The sequence below is a fragment of the Sphaerodactylus townsendi genome, linkage group LG16, assembly GCF_021028975.2.
Source record: "Sphaerodactylus townsendi isolate TG3544 linkage group LG16, MPM_Stown_v2.3, whole genome shotgun sequence".
Classification (NCBI taxonomy): Eukaryota; Metazoa; Chordata; class Lepidosauria; order Squamata; family Sphaerodactylidae; genus Sphaerodactylus; species Sphaerodactylus townsendi.
This window is the reverse complement of record NC_059440.1, coordinates 27,044,256-27,060,406: the sequence shown is the minus strand read 5'-3', so window position 1 is coordinate 27,060,406 and position 16,151 is coordinate 27,044,256. Positions and strand designations below refer to the sequence as shown.

General features: G+C 49.1%; 1 protein-coding gene across 5 annotated transcripts in view; it reads right to left on the bottom strand.

The window, feature by feature from the left end:
• Nucleotides 1-4,336: 4,336 nt before the first annotated feature.
• LOC125445871 (Golgi integral membrane protein 4-like) overlaps nucleotides 4,337-16,151 on the bottom strand; it is a 37,418-nt gene continuing 25,603 nt past the window's right edge. For 3 of the 5 annotated variants that reach the window (XM_048519292.1, XM_048519290.1, XM_048519291.1), the window contains 7 exons: nucleotides 15,634-15,936; nucleotides 14,255-14,391; nucleotides 12,739-12,950; nucleotides 9,106-9,167; nucleotides 8,353-8,523; nucleotides 6,631-6,702; nucleotides 4,337-4,921 (listed from right to left, as the gene is read on the bottom strand). In XM_048519292.1, the coding sequence (XP_048375249.1) occupies nucleotides 4,820-4,921; nucleotides 6,631-6,702; nucleotides 8,353-8,523; nucleotides 9,106-9,167; nucleotides 12,739-12,950; nucleotides 14,255-14,391; nucleotides 15,634-15,936 (1,059 nt within the window). In that variant the 3' untranslated portion in view covers nucleotides 4,337-4,819. The remainder of the gene's footprint in view (nucleotides 4,922-6,630; nucleotides 6,703-8,352; nucleotides 8,524-9,105; nucleotides 9,168-12,738; nucleotides 12,951-14,254; nucleotides 14,392-15,633; nucleotides 15,937-16,151) is intronic. The other 2 variants (XM_048519293.1, XM_048519294.1) reach the window with 2 other exon arrangements.

The following is a 16,151-nucleotide window of genomic DNA, read 5'->3' as shown; positions in this document are numbered from 1 at the left end:
AGAAGTCTATCAAGAGCAGCAGTGGCGTAGTGGTTAAGAGCAGGTGCACTCTAATCTGGAGAACTGGGTTTGATTCTCTGCTCTGCCGCTTGAGCTGTGGAGGCTTATCTGGTGAAGTAGATTAGCTTTTGCACTCCAACACATGCCAGCCGGGTGACCTTGGGCTAGTCACAGTTCTTCGGAGTTCCCTCAGCCCCACCCACCTCTCAGCGTGTTTGTAGTGGGAGAGAGGAAGGGAAAGAAGATTGTAAGCCCCTTTGGTCTCCTTATAGCAGAGAAGGGGGGGGGGTATAAATCTAAACTCCTCCTCCTTTTCCTGGGCTATTCCAGAATTTCACACCTCTGAAAAGTTTTGTTTGTTTCTATAAAAGTGCTTTCCTTGGAATCTCAAGTTTGTCAATTCCCAAAGGGCGAGCTTGCCCTCTGTTCAAAAATTGCTGGATGGTCACATGCTGGGAGGGGTGGGGGGGTGGGGAACCTGCATAGAAAGCTCAGCAAAAATAAATCCCATGTTGTTATTGCTTTTTGGTTTTTTCCCTCTGGGTGAAAGAAAGCTAATTAGATTACAGTTCTGGTCCCATCCCATTTTTAGAAAGGATGCAGCCGTGGATATTTTAAGAGGGGACACCTTGCTATAAAGGCTGACAAAGAGAGACTCACTGGCAGAACTGAGGATATTCGACATTGTGCTGGTTTGGGGTCCCAGGAGAAACCAAAAAGGGGAAGGGGGCGCTTAAGACACAACCCGTCTCGGTCAACCCGGGGAGTGTCCAATCAAGATTTAGCCCACAAACCAGCTCACCTAAATTAGACCCTTTGACATATAGTTTGAAGATGGCTCACGTGAAACCTTCCACAGAGTTGAAGAGAGAGTGACAGAATTGTAAGTCCCTTTGAGTCTCCTTACAGGAGAGAAAGGGGGGATATCAATCCAAACTCTTCCTCCTAAAAGGAGAAGCGCCCGCCTTGCAGCTTGATATGGCGAAGGCTCTCTGCGAGTTAGAAACAGCAATGTCAGAGGATCACAGAGTCACAGAATCATAGAGTTGGAAGAGTCCAACCCCCTGCAGCGCAGGAACGTACAATCAGTGGCTGAGTCTTTTCAGGATCCTGGCCACATTAGCAAGGGGGTCCTCTATAAACCCTGTCTTGGGCTCGGCTCTGCCTGGGTGCAAGGAGTGGAAAGCTCCACACTGCATGCTCCAGACCCTTCACCGTCCTCCATTGCCCTCCACACTCCAGCTTGCTTCCGCCCTTCTTAAACTACATGTGTGAAACAAACCTCTCTCTTCTGGATTTCAGAAGCCTGCATTTGCTAGAGACTTCGGGAAGCCAGAATGCAGAGACAGGAATGATTAGATTAAATCAGACACCTCTGAATTGGGTTTTGTCATGTGAGTCTAATTTCCGCGGTTCCTCCCCTAGCTGTCGTCACCCGTAGAAGGGCTTAGCAATGCCTGACGTGAGGCCCTAGTCAAGCATCCATTCGAATTTAGCAATTCCTGCTCAGAGAGCCCTCCAACTGGCACAAGCTTTAACCTCAGATCCCTCTGGTGGAAGCTGCTGCCCGCCAGGTGGTTAGGCTTCGGACAACACGGCCGGGCGGAGAAGATTGGCAGAAATGAAGGAAGTTGAAAAGGCCGGAGCCGAAAATCCATCCCCATTACTCATTTCTCGGCGGAGGCTCTGATAGGAAAACGGTCACGTCAAAAAACCAGACCGCGTTGCCTTCGATCAAGACATCGGCTGGTGGGAGGGACGTGCAGGACCGAACAAGGGTCGTCGTTTGACTGCTACATGGCCTGGCAGATGAATTAGCTTGTGCTTAATCTGTTTGGAAAGTGCTATTTATAGCAGGCAGGCAGGGGCCGGCGTGCATTTAAATCAGAATTCCAAAGGAAAGAACAGAACACAGCGGTGGCTGTGTTAACATCTTGGTGGGCCTGCAGCAATGTCCTGGGCTGCTCCACCAAGTGGCCAGAGCGACAGGACACCCCTACGGAGTTGTCCATACTGTGCCCAGTACCCTCTAAATAGGCACCTAAAGGAACAGCTTTATACAACAGAGGCGTATCTAGGCAAACTGGAACCTGTAGGCAAAACCTGAGTTTGGTGCCCCCACCCCACCCTGCCTCCCCGGGCAGCAGCCCTCCCCCACTGTGACAAACAATGATTTTTTTTTACTGCAGGTAATTTCAAAGTCACCATCACATTATAGAACATGCCCCAACTCACAAATCTGAACACAGCATTGGGCCATGCCACACAGCAGAAATAATTTTTTTGAAAACATTTTCAAAATGCTTTCAAAATGTTTTATTACTGCTATGAAAACATTTTTATGGTGTTGTATCCAGTCCCCCCAATTGGGGGAAACAGCATCACTTTCAATGTTATTTAAACTGGGGACCCCAGATTCTCCCTTTAAGGTGGATTTAAAAGAAGAATCTGGGCTCCCTAGTTTAAACAAGTGATGCTGGAATCCACCCCCAAACAGCATCATTTTCAACAGTGTTTAAACTAGGGAGCCCAGATTCTACTTTTAAATCCACCTTAAAAGGAGAATCTGGGGTCCCCAGTTTAAACAAAATTGAAATTGATGCTATTCTCCCCCACACTGAACAGCATCACTTTCAATGTTTAAACTGGGGATCTCAGATTCACCCTTTAAATCCATGCCGAAGGGGGTGGATTTAATAATAATAATAACTTTTATTAGGCATTGAGAGAATAAAAGAAAGAAAGAAAACAAGCATTGGCAGGAAGGGGGTGGATTTAAAAGGAGAATCTGGGGAAATGTAGGGGGTGCCTGATGTCAGGGGTGCAATTATTAAGATAGCAACACCAAAATATCAGAGTATCTTCATGGGACCATACTGATGATACCACCCAGGTTTGGTGAAGTTTGAATCAGGGGGTCCAAAGTTATGGACACTCAAAGGTGTAGCCCCCATCTCCTATTAGCTCCCATTGGAAACAATGGGGGATGGGGGCACTCCTTTGGGAGTCCATAACTTTAGACTCCCTGAACCAAACCTCAACAAACCTGGGTGATATCATCAGGAGAGTCTCCCGAAGAATCCGTGACATTTTGGTGCTGCTAGCCTAAAACCTGCATCCCCTGCAGGCCAAAAACGGAAAAATGCTAAAAATACCAAAAAAACCCACAAATGAACCTGCATTTTTGGCACCTGCCACAAGGGAGCGCCCTGGGCAACTGCCCACCTTGTCCAATAGGCAAATATACCACTGCAACATAACACTAATGCAAGCCAGAGCCCCTGCCCTTGCCTTAACTCTAATCCTAACTTATTGTTTTTATGTAATTTATTCAGTCATAAACTGTTCCCAAAATTGTTATAAAAACCTGAAACTGACCATAGCCCTATTCACGGACTGCGCCCTACAACTCAACATAATACTAAGGCAAGCCTGAGCCCCTGCCCTTGCTTTAACCTTAACCTTAACCTTAACCCTAACCCTAACTTATTATTTTTATTTAATTTTTTCAGTCATGAATTGTTCCCAAAATTGCTATAAAAACCCGAAACCTGAAACTGACCATAGCCCTATTCACAGACTGCACCCTAGAACTCAACGTAACACTAAGGCAAGCCCGAGCCCCTGCCCTTGTGTTAACCCTAACCCTAACTTATTATTTAATTAATTCAGTCATAAATTGTTCCCAAAATTGTAACAAAAAATAAATTAGGCTTGCATTAGTGTTATGCCCGCCTGCGGAGCCCCGCCCCACTTACCTTAGTTCAGTCAGCTGCAAAGAGCTACACTTCCCAGGAGACCTTGGGAGCTCCAACTCCTGCAGAGGCCTCCTTGGGTAGGCTGACCAGACGTCCCGCTTTTGGCAGGACAGTCCCACCTTAAAACAATTCGTCCCGCGTCCTACGGGTTTTTTCAAGTGTCCCAGTTTTTGAAAGGCTGCCGCACTGCCTTCTGGAACGCAAGGCAGTGCGGCAGCCTCCCGCGCGCGCGGCCGCAGGAGGACATGGCCTTCTGGGGGGCTCCCATTTCCCGCCCTGTGACAGGGTGGGAAATGGGAGCACCCCAGAAGGCCGTGCGCTCCTGCGGCTGCACGTACCCCCGCCTACCCACCCGTCCCGGTTCACAAAGGTGACCATCTGGTCACCTTATCCTTGTGGTTTCCGCTCCTGCTGCACCTGGCGGGGAAGGGGGAAGGCTGTGGGGGAGCAGCACGCCTCCTGTCCCGTTACAGCTACACGACTGCCTCCAGGCCCCACCTGGAAGCTGGCAACCCTACTGGGAACATTTACCCCACTCCCCCTGCCCATAATAAAACAGACAACAATGCAGCCACACCTTGGTACCAAAAGAATTTGTTTTTATATATAAAGATAGACCTTGAATTAAAGAGCGCCTGAGCGAGTCCAGGACTACAGGAAACAGGCCGACGCAAGCAGGCCGAGGATAATGGAGTCGCGCAAAAGTTGGCGTCTCCTCCCCTCCCCATCTCAAATCTTAGAAAATAACTCTGAAACAGGGAGGGGGCAATCCTCCAAAGAGAAATCTTGATTTCCCCCCCTCCCTCAAGAAATCACAGAAAGAGAGGGAGGGAGGGAGGGAAAGTCTACTATTCAGAGAGTTCACCTGTCTTATAGGCCAACCTGGACTCACTATCTGGATACACAGAGACTTCTGTGTTTGCGTTTTCAGTGTTATCTTCTAGCAGTGCGGGCCATCTGGGGTCGAGGCTCAAGCCACAAGCCCCGTTCCCTCGCCACAAGCTCCAGGCCGGGTCCCCCTTCCAGCTTCTTCTCTGATCTCCCCCAGGCTGCCAAAATCCTCAATAGTAATCATCTTTCTTGCCGACTCCTTCTGCGTGGCCTTTGGCTCCTCGGACCGGCTCCAGGTCGTCAGCATCTTCCACCTCACCTCCGTGGTCCTCCTGCGGTCATAGAGAATAGAGGAAACATAGGAAGCGAGATCGAAATACAGCACCAATGCATGGAGAAAGCATCAGGACACAAGTTTGGAGAGCTCAATATCCCCCACCCGAACGTGGCAAAGAAGGACTCCTTGCATCTGGAAAAGCAGGGTGTCAAGAACCAATCGAGGGAAGACATCCTCTCCCCCATGTGTCAGATTTTCACTTGCAGGCCATTGTTTACAAGGGTCAGCATGCAGTCTTTTCCCATCTTTATCTTCGTGAGGCACCCTCTCTTCTCCCCCTGGTGTACGGCTCGCCTCCCTCATACAAGAAGAAGTGGAGAAGTTTGGATTTATATCCCCCCTTTCCCTCCTGTAAGGAGACTCAAAGTGGTTTACAATCTCCTTTCCCTTCCCCTCCCCCCACAACAAACACCCTGAGAGGTGGGTGAGGCTGAGAGAGCTCCAACGAACTGTGACTAGCCCAAGGTCACCCAACTGGCATGTGTTGTGGCGCACAAGCTAATCTGGTTCCCCAGATAAGCCCCCACAGCTCAAGTGGCAGAGCAGGGAATCAAACCCGGTTCTCCAGATTAGAGTGCACCTGCTATTAACCACTACACCATGCTGGCTGTGAACCACTAACACCAGCATGGTTAGTTCACAACGGGCCGTTGCCTTAGAGGCGCACTGGCAGGCAGGTGCCTCCTGAGCCGATACCCAGCAAGGCTGGTCACCCCAAAGCGAGCTGCTGCGCCCAGGCTTTACCATTGGGTGTCAAAGCTGCACCCGCTGGCCAGGCCCGAGCCGTCTTTTTCCTGCGCTTCTCACGCACTGGGCATCCACCGCCCATCTCTCTTCCAACCCAGTGCACCCGCCCAAGTAATGTGCTCAGACAGCAGCCTGACCTACTTTCCAAAATGCACTCCCTGCTGGTCCAGCGACAGGTGACCAACCCACAGAGGCGCTTAAACAGGGCTGTTCATTTTTTATGTTTTCAAGCGAGGATTGCTGCTCTGCCAGAGTCTTCTCTGGCTTTCAGTGGCCTCCACTGAAGCTAAGGTTGCCAGGTCCCTCCCGGCTACCTGCGGGAGGCGGGGGGCCAGATCCAGAAGAAGAGTTTGGATTTATATCCCCCCTTTTCTCTCCTGCAAGGAGACTCAAAGGGGTTTACAATTTCCTTTCCCTTCCCCCTCCCCACAACAAACACCCTGTGAGGTGGGTGGGGCTGAGAGAGCTCGTGACTAGCCCAAGGTCACCCAACTGGCATGTGTTGTGGTGCACAAGCTAATCTGGTTCCCCAGATAAGCCTCCACAGCTCAAGTGGCAGAGTGGGGAATCAAACCTGGTTCTCCAGATTAGAGTGCACCTGCTCTTCACCACTACAGGAGGCAGTTGTGAGCCAGATGGATTGACAAGGTGGCTGCGTATTGGGAGGGGGGCGGGCTGTGGTAGAGCCTACCATTTCAATCCCTAACATATTTGGTTCAAGGATCTTAGGGCGGTTGTTGGGAAAAGACCTTTCACCGCCCAAGAACCACTCTAAATCAACGTGGACGAACTCGCCGACTTTCTGAGTGACTTCGTAAGCTTTTGAGGGCTTCAAAGACAACACAGCCTTTACAACACGCATTTGGGTGTGTACGCGTGGGTGTGTTTCGCTAACACTCCCCCTTGCAGTTGTAGAAAGAGGGGGCAAGAGAGAGAAAACAACTTTGGGTTTCATACCAGGTCTTGCTCCTGGTCTTCTTGATAATCGTCCGCTGGATCGTCTGCAGCCTTTCTCAGTCCGGCAGCATCCTGGTAGGGGGAAAAGACCAGGGCAGAGAGCGGAAACACTCTTCAGACATGCTTATTTCTAGCTACGGAACAGCAAACAGGTCACAAGAAAAGGTGGGTTTGGGGTACAGTGTGCCCCTGAACATCTATTGCTGAGGCATTAAAAAAAAATCACGGAAGGTGTCTGGTATTATGGCCTGGCTTGGAAACTTCTCAGAAGCTCCTGGAGAGAACTGTGACTAGCCCAAGGTCACCCAGCAGGAATGTGTTGGAGTGCACAAGCTAATCTGGTTCCCCAGATAAGCCTGCACAGCTCAAGTGGCAAATCCGGTTCTCCAGATTAGAGCGCACCTGCTCTTAACCATTACGCCATGCTGGTTTAAGATGGAGAGAATGCTATACGGTGAGCTTTTTCACCTTGAGACAGGCAACTGACCCTACCATGCCATCACTCTCTTAGAACGTGGCTTCTAAGGTAGCAAAAATCCCCAATGTCAATGCACCAAAAATGAACCCCAGTCCAAAGCCAAAAGCAGCCACAGGCTACGAAGCTCGACGCGCAAACGCCAGCTCACAAGCGGTCTTTGTTTTTGAAAGAACACGCACCCAACCTACCAATTTCCCGTTTTAGATTTTGACAGGCAAAATGCCACCTTGCGGACAAGCAACGGAGAAAGCGCGGCAGCCTGTCAAAACAAGCTAGTGTTTCTGAGCTTGACTTGGGGATAATCGTCATGGAAGCAAGCCAAGGAAGCAGGAGGACAAGTATCAGGCAACAGGGCGGTCCGAGAACAGTTCCTTCTGTGTCCAACAGCTGGAGGCTACTCAGACTGTACAACCAGACTCAAAAGTTTCATGGGACCAGGTGGGACCGTGCTGGTTCCTCCTTTCTCACTTGACTTCACTGAGTTTGCAGCTGCAATTTCACCCTCTGTCCACATGTAGTAGGGGCGCTGTTAAGCAGCAAATAATTTTCTTAGCAGAGGGTAAAACGCTAAGGTTTTTTGTAGCAGGGATTCCCCAACGGTTTTGGGGCATCTTTAGAATTCTGACATAGAGTGACGATGCCGAAGGAGGGGACGCCAACCACAAAACATCCAAGAGGGGGGTTAATAGTAACTGCTCAACATTTCAGGCAGTAGCTCTGCTTAACCTTTTAAAATGGACACACTGCTTTAAAAGAAGAAGAAGAGTTGGATTTATATCCCCCCTTTCTCTCCTATAGGAGACTCAAAGGGGCTGACAATCTTTTTTCCCTTCCCCCCTCACAACAAACACCCTGTGAGGTAGGCGGGGCTGAGAGGGCTCAGAAGAACTGTGACTAGCCCAAGGTCGCCCAGCTGGTGTGTGTGGGAGTGCACAGGCTAATCTGAATTCCCCAGATAAGCCTCCACAGCTCAGGCGGCAGAGCGGGGAATCAAACCCAGTTCTCCAGATTAGAGTGCACCTGCTCTTAACCACTACGCCACTGCTGTCTTGCATACAAACAACTTACTCTCGGTCACTCCGTTAAGGTTTTTGCGCCAGTAGGTACTAGGAAAGGTAGTGCTGGCCAGTAAGGTGCCCAACGTGTGCCACACTGGATGCCTCCTTAACGAGGGTCTCCAGTTCAAAACGTTACCGACTCAGAGATGGAACTGGTTTGCCCAGCGTACAAAACCGATCGGTTACCTTTTGGAACTTCTCTTTTGTGGCATCTTTAGCTGGCTGGTCAGTATGGCCAAGTTGGCCGGCTTGGCCCGCTTTCTCTTCAAAGTCGGGCCGCTCCAGCTCGGCCTCTTCAAACTCATCTTCTCCTTGATTATTGGGGTCCTGGGCAGGGTCTGCAACGTTGTCTGGCACCTGAAGAGGATCAGGGAGTTGGTGATATCCCTGTGATGGTCAACACTTAAGGGCCAGTTGTCAACACTTAAGGGCCAGTTGTGCAAACCACGGGTGGCGCGACTGCTCTTACAATCATTAACTGGGGTTCGTTATCTTGAGAGCATTGGCTATGACCTGGGCTGAAATATGATCTTGGTCAGAAGCTCATTAGGTAAGTCACATCCTCTCGGACTCAGCCCTTCCGCCTGCCGCGTAGGACCAATAACACGGATCTCACTAATAGGGCTGTGGTGAAGATCACCAAGGCAAGAGATGAGAAGCACTTTGAAATACGCTATATAGAAGCTAATCGGTAATACAACTGCAGATCTGCTAGCCAACGGCCATAGGGAGAGCTATCCTCTGTGAATTTTCTAATCTTCTTTTCGTAACAAAGTTAGATGACATGATCCAGTGACAGAGGGAGGGGAGACTGCGCCTGGGACATGAACTACCTGTGCGCCCCCTCCCTACCCCACCTTGCCCCACTCCCGAAACACCCTGTGTATTGGGGACAGGGTGGGGCGTTTTGGAAGTCAGTGTTTTCTTTTATCCTCTTACCATAGGTTCCTGGATCACCGATTCCTTCCGAGGGTTCTCTTCTCTCTCGATCATACCAGCATCTGCACACACAAATACAAATATGCCAAGTTACAACACTGAAACCTGGCACTATGCCAGGAGGTGCCTCATTACTCCTACTTTCCCCTCCCCCCCGAGGTCCTTAATTTTTTCACCTTCATAATGAACTTTTTTGTAATTTCGAGGGCACTGCTGAAATTCCCACACTGTCATCTCAATTTCTACTGGACTAACTGCAATGACAAGTATCTCCAAGGTATAAGGTGGTATGGTGGAATGATTAAGGTGGTAGATTAGGAGCAGAAGGACCCAAGTTCAAATCTTCCCTCTGCCACGGAGCTTGCTGCAGGACCTAAATGCAATTATTCTGTCCCGGCCTGGAGGGCAATCTTGATGAAAACTTCAGAAAAATTTAAAAGTTTGCAAACTCTTTCATATTGTTTGTGTTGGTCTTAACCAAAGATGGCTTTTGTTTTCTGGATTTCTCTGTTAACTGACTCCCAAAAGGATGGTCCTGCACAAATTTCAGTCAAAAGGATATTGGTTCTTATATGTGCTCGTCTTCATACACTTTCCTGGATGCACACAAAAGACAAGGAATCCATTTCCCCTCTCGGAAACTGAACTTATTTAGAGACGCTGCTGGCCGCTTGAAACTAACACGGTTTTAATAATGCCTCTCCAAAGGTTCCAATAAGGGCAATGAGGACTAACCTTGGGAAATAGGGGCAGCAACCATAACATTGTCTCACATGTAATCCTGGCTGTATAAATAATCATGACAAACCTAACTGGGTTGTTGTAGGAGGGATAGGGTCATGTTGTGGGAAGTACATTTGGTACTATATAATTTGCTAAGTGTTACTATTCGGAAACAGCAATGATGGAAAGGAGAACCCACATTATTGAGATTTTGTTTGGGCTCACTTGACACCCAAGGAATTCGCAAAGCTTCCAGAAGGAGGAGCAGAGTTCTGCAGGTGCCTTTTTAAGCACTACGGATTATGGATTCTAGCATGGGTGATACAGAGGACCTGAAAACCAGCACAATAGGTATCGGCCCGATCCTTTTACAAACAGAGAACCGAGTTAGCAGGCAGCCCTTTTCTAATCCGTACATTCAGGATGCTGGAGTCTGGGCAGTAACCATGGAAACAACACAGATGCTCAGCCAGTTTAGGGACCTGCATGGCTGCATCTTCCATCGCGATGGCAACAAGCAGGCCCGCTTTATTTATGGAGGCAGGCCTGAAGGATATGCCAGGGGCCAGACGGGAAGCTACTATATGGGGCTGGACCAAGCTTCTGGGACCCCCAAGTTCTCCACTGCGGCAGATATAAATGACACTCTGGGGTTTCCATCTCCCTCATCCAATGTTCAAGGTCCCACCCATCATGGCAGCCAAAAGCACACTCCCAACGCCAATGTGACAGCAATAGAGGTTTTGGCTGAAATGTCAGGTCAGTTGGGGGAACAGGCTAGAAACCACGTTTGGAGCCTTCAATCAGCTTTCAGCATTGACTTGTGGAACTCACTGCCACAGAACGTAGCAACAATGGCTTGAAAAGGGAATTAGACAAATTGACAGAGCCTTGGCCCACCAACAGCTGTTACGGCTGGATTCGAATCCAGTAGCACCTAAGAAACCAACAAGATTTCCCGCCTACGAGCTTTCAAGAACCAAAGCTCCCTTCCTCTGACTCTCAAAAGCTTCTACCTCCCAAATGTTGTCGGTCTCTAAAGTACTACTGGACTCAAATCTAGGTTTCTTCTGCAAAGTAACTTCGCCACCCTCTGAAACTAGCTTTTCTGGCTAAATAGAACTTCCATATTCAGAGGCAGTATACCTCTGTATATCAGTAACTAAGGAGGCAATGCTGGAGCAGGCTGAGGCTTCTGTGTTTCGGCTGCTGGCTCTTCTGGAGCATCTAGTTGGCCACGGGGGGGTGGGGGTGGGGGAAATACAATAATTGAACAGATGGGCCATTGGTCTGATCCACAAAGCTGTGCTTATTTTCGCTCCTGTTCCCAGATGCACTGCTTTAATGCGGAAGAACCGGAGGCTAAAAGATGTCTTAAACCAAAGCAAAAGCAGGCATCACCACAGCCAGCGATCTTGTGGGACGAGTTTGTCAGATGAATTGTTAAGAAATTGGGTTTTTAGTTTTGGCCTCCCTCTCGACATACAGATGAAGCAGTCAAAAGGATCCAATTAGACGGCTTCGTAGCAGGGGCAGGGAAGCCTCTTCCTCAGGTGTTAATCCAAATTAAAGACACGGAGGTCAGACTCCCGACGGGCCCCTCTGCCCCATGCTGGGAGCCTCCTCCCTCCTGTGTGGATCTTGGCTTTGATGCGAAGCAATTAGTGAAAATCCTTTTGAGGGGACTTGTTGAAAAGTGGGTCAAATTAAAGCAGAAGGGACCAGTTTCGGATCCCTGTGGAGAAGGGCGGAGAGGTCAGTTCACCAAACGAGGCTCTTCATTTTTTCCCCCAGGTCTCCGCACTTACACCTAACTCTTTGGTGGGGTGCCAAAGCTTCCCCCAGCAATCAGCTATTTCCTACGTTCTTTTCCTAGGGAAAAGGTGGCCAGATCGAGTCACCATAATTCTCTGGCAGGAACCAAAAATGGCTGTGGGCTTTACCCCAAAGTTGTGAACACAAAAATCCCTCCAGGCTCTGGATTTTGAATGAAAGTGGCAAAGGGTGAGAGTTGAATGAAGAAGAAGAAGAAGAAGAAGAAGAAGAAGAAGAAGAAGAAGAAGAAGAAGAAGAAGAAGAAGAAGAAGAAGAAGAAGAAGAAGAAGAAGAAGAAGAAGAAGAAGAAGAAGAAGAAGAAGAAGAAGAAGAAGAAGAAGAAGAAGAAGAAGAAGAAGAAGGAAGAAGGAAGAAGGAGGAGGAGTTTGGATTTATACCCCACCTTTCTCTCCTGTAAGGAGACTGAAAGGTGGCTTACAAGCTCCTTTCTCTTCCTCTCCCCCCAACAGACACCTGGTGAGGCAGGTGGGGCTCAGAGAGTCCTGAGAGAACTGCAACTGGCCCAAGAACACCCAGCAGGAATGTAGGAGTGCGCAAACACATCTGGTTCACCAGATAAGCCTCTTCCACTCAGGTGGAGGAGTGGGGAATCAAACCTGGTTCCCCAGGTTAGAATCCACCCACTCTTAACCACGACACCACGCTGGCTCTCACCATGCTGTCTGAATTAGGCCCAAGGTGGCTTGTCATGAGCAAGCTGCAGAACGTTACGTCGCACTGACCACAGAACTCAGTCCTGTTCCAAGAGCCAGTTTAGTGCAATGCTTAATATATTGAACTAGGTGGGACCTGGGTTCACATCTCCACTCAGCCCTAAAGCCTGCTCGGTGACCATGGGACAGTTTGGAATTCTCCCCCTAGCCTACCTTACAGGGTTGTTGTGAGGATAAAATAAGGAGATAGGGAAAGCATGAGCGTCATTTAAAGTTCCTTGGAGGAGAACTGGGATAAAACCTTAACAGACGGAATGGCTACAAAAACGGCCCGGCTTGCCAAAGCTCCTTGCTATGGTTCTTAACTCGAACTCAGTGCCGGATCAAGGCAGCCCCCCACTCTAGATCACAGAAGCAGTACCCATTTGAAGCTCCTCTTCATCTGTCCCTCCTTTCCCTGCGTCCCAAGCGGCTCGCGGTTGTTGCCGTCCGGCCCCTTGCTGCTGGGCGCTCAGCATTCGATTGCGGTTCGACAGCGCTTGCTCGGCTCTGGCAGGCAGATGGAGAAGGCTTTGCCGGGGCACCTGTTCATCATCCATCTGGGCGTTCACTTTGTTCACTATGTCTTGCCAACTAGGGTGGAAGGAGAGAAAAGAGACCTCAGAATCGTTCCGGGTTTCTCGCTGTTCCGGATGGGCAGATGTGATTTTGGAATCACGCAGGCTTCTCGGTTTGAAGCGGGAAATAAGATCCCAAGCGACACTCGAGGAAAGAGGCTGGCATTTTTATTCCTAGGGGGGAGCTGGGAAGCTGCAGAAACAACCTGACAAATTCCACCATTTGGGCAGGTTTGTCAATCGTCCTGATAAATTATTCCTGGTCTTCCCATCCATGGCCTTCAAACCTACAGCTGAAGCCACATCAGTTTCATCTTGTTGGGCTGCCTGCTCCTACCTTACTTTGGTTACTGTTTTCATTTATTTCTTAATTCACTCATTTGTCAATTCTTGTTCATTTTTCCTCTTGCGTTTGTTTTCCTTTTCTAACTCCCCATCTGCTTCCCATTCACAGGTGTCAAACTCACGGACCTCCAGATGTTATGGACTACAGTTCCCATCATCCTCTGCCAGCATCATGCTGGCAGGGGATGATGGGAACTGTAGTCCATAACATCTGGAGGTCCGCGAGTTTGACACCTATGCTAGAGTTTAAATTTCATTAAGGGTGCCAGGGAGATTTACAGTTACAATTTTACAGATTGTTTTAAACTTTACTGGTTCACATGTATCGTTTTAGCCATGATGTGACCCACCCTGAACTTGACTGTTGTTGGGAAAAGATGGGCTATAAATCTAATAAATTGAATCTAATCTTCGCTCATGCAGTTTGCACACGGGCTTTGTTTTGGCGTGGACTGGTACTTTTGAAGCGATTGGTCAAAAGTCATCTAGAAGGGAAGTTCTGAGCCTGTATCCCCAAGATTCTTTTTTTAAAAAAATCACAGTTAACAGCAGGGATAGCTGGAAGATACGGCACGAAGATACAGCCTGGAAGATCCTCCCTCTAACTACTGTGTTTCCCTGAATATAAGACAGTGACTTATATTAATTTTTGCTCCCAAAGATGCGCTATGTCTTATTTTCAGGGGATGTCTTATTTTTCTATGTTCTGTTCGTTGGGCATACTTCCAAACAAAAACTTTGCTATGTCTTACTTTCGGGGGATGCCTTATATTTTGCACTTCAGCAAAACCTCTACTATGTCTTATTTTTGGGGGATGTCTTATATTCAGGGAAACAGGGTAGGAAGACAAAGATGATCTATCGACTGTATCCTCTGTAAGATACCTCCGCTACCATGAAGGATAGAGGAAGAAGATGGTAACATCCAATAGGAGGGAGAGTCTAGCGGACGGCCACGGACCTCACAACACTTACCTCTGCACCCGGGGTTCACGCTCCTTTCCCATGGAGGGGTCTTTCTTTGAAGCCTCTGCTTTCTCGCCATGCTCGATCCTGGGAGAATTGGCATTTTTCTCACTTTCTTCCGGCATGATCTTCAAAGCCTTTTGATCCTACCGGAAAACAATACCCAGCATTTCTAGTTAAAAGGCACTATGGTGCCAAGGTTGGAGAAACCCTACTCCGCATATCTGGGAGAGCCGATATCTGTTGAAGTAGACCCAGGCAGATGTGTATCTAGGGAAAATGTAGCCCAGTGCAAAATCTGAGTTTTCTGACCCCTGCCCTCCCCCACCACAACCAAACAACTTTTTTTGCACTAGGTCTTGAAGTCAGTGTATGGACCCGGGGGGCGGGAGGAGGAGGGGTGTGGGGGGCGATTTTCCACCAACAACAAGATTAGCTTGAGCATTTTTCGTTCCCCCACCCCCACATGACTAAATGGCCACAGCTCAGGGACATTTGACCCCATATGTCCCCCTAGGCGGTACGCCCCTGGGTGCAGGGGATGGGGGCCAACTCATCCAACTGTGAGACGGGCATTAAATGACCTTGACTGGACCATCTTGTGACAGCGTTTGGCTTGCCTGCAGCATCCCTACCCTCTGCTATGGCTGAGCCCAGAAGAAACTACCATCGGGCTACCTTGATCCAAAACGCCTGGATGAATCTCCTCAGCCATGCCTAGATGGATTTCCCATGCAGAAGTATCTCTCACGGAAGAAGCAGAACAGATGGAGGAGGAGGAATTTGGATTTATACCCCACTTTCCTCAACCGTAAGGAGTCTCAAAAAGGCTTACAAACTCCTTCCCTTCCTCGCCCCACAACAGGCACCTTAACCATGACACTGCCCTGGTAACCAGTAACAAAATACAAGTAGAATCGGTTTAAAGGCAATGGAGAAACACAGGATGACAAGACAGGGTCTGTCAAAACAAGAGTTCGAAGTCTGTTACCCGAGAGAAAGAAAGAAGAGGGACGAGGAACAAACAAAACAAGCTAAGACAATTGATGAACACTTCGGTAAATAAAAATAAATTGGATAACTCAAAGGGGCTCACGTCCAAAAGAATTTCATTACAAAGTTGTGAACATGCATACATTACAGCTATAATTATCCAAGCTCGTGGGTCCTTTTTAAAGCTGCCGCTCCCTGGCTCACCACAAGGGGGTAGCACAGTGCAAACATACCTGGTTCTACTCTGCACGACTCTTGTGACGGTGGGCCTGGAGTTCAAATTCTGACATGGGTCAACTGCCAGCATCAAAGAAAGAGGGGGTCACAAGGAGTCCCCCAGCATTTCAGGGTTCAGCCTCCAGTGCAGAATATTTGGAACCTCTCCGTTTCCTTACCTGGCTCATGCTCTGCACACTGTTCACCATCCTTGTGAAACGGATGACGTGGCCCTCCTTTTGTCCTGGCGGAGGCCAAGCTGCAAGAGGCAGGCGAGGTTCATGCGGGGGTGCCAGCTGGCCAAGGGGCGCATTGTCTTGAGGCCCAGGTCTATCGTTACTTCGAGAAACTTGGCCTCGAGGAAGGTTCTCGTCTTGCTGGCGTTTGGTATCTGGAGCCGGAGCTACAAGGGAGCTCTCCCTGTGAGCCGCAGCCTGTCCAAGGGGACTCAGGGGTGGCTGTTCCTCATTGCCTGTGGAGGCCTAGAGAGAAGAACAGGAATGGCAGGTGGCAAAATCCAGGGGTTCCCCGACGTGGTACCCGGGGGGGCCATGGTGCCCATGGAAACCTTCCCTGGCTCCAAGTGTTTTTAGAAACTGGTCAGGTGGGGTAGGGCTTCTGATAGGCTAAGCAGGTTGTTGTCAAAGGCTTCCTCAGCCAGAATCAACTGGCTGTTGTGGGTTTGCTGGGTTATGTG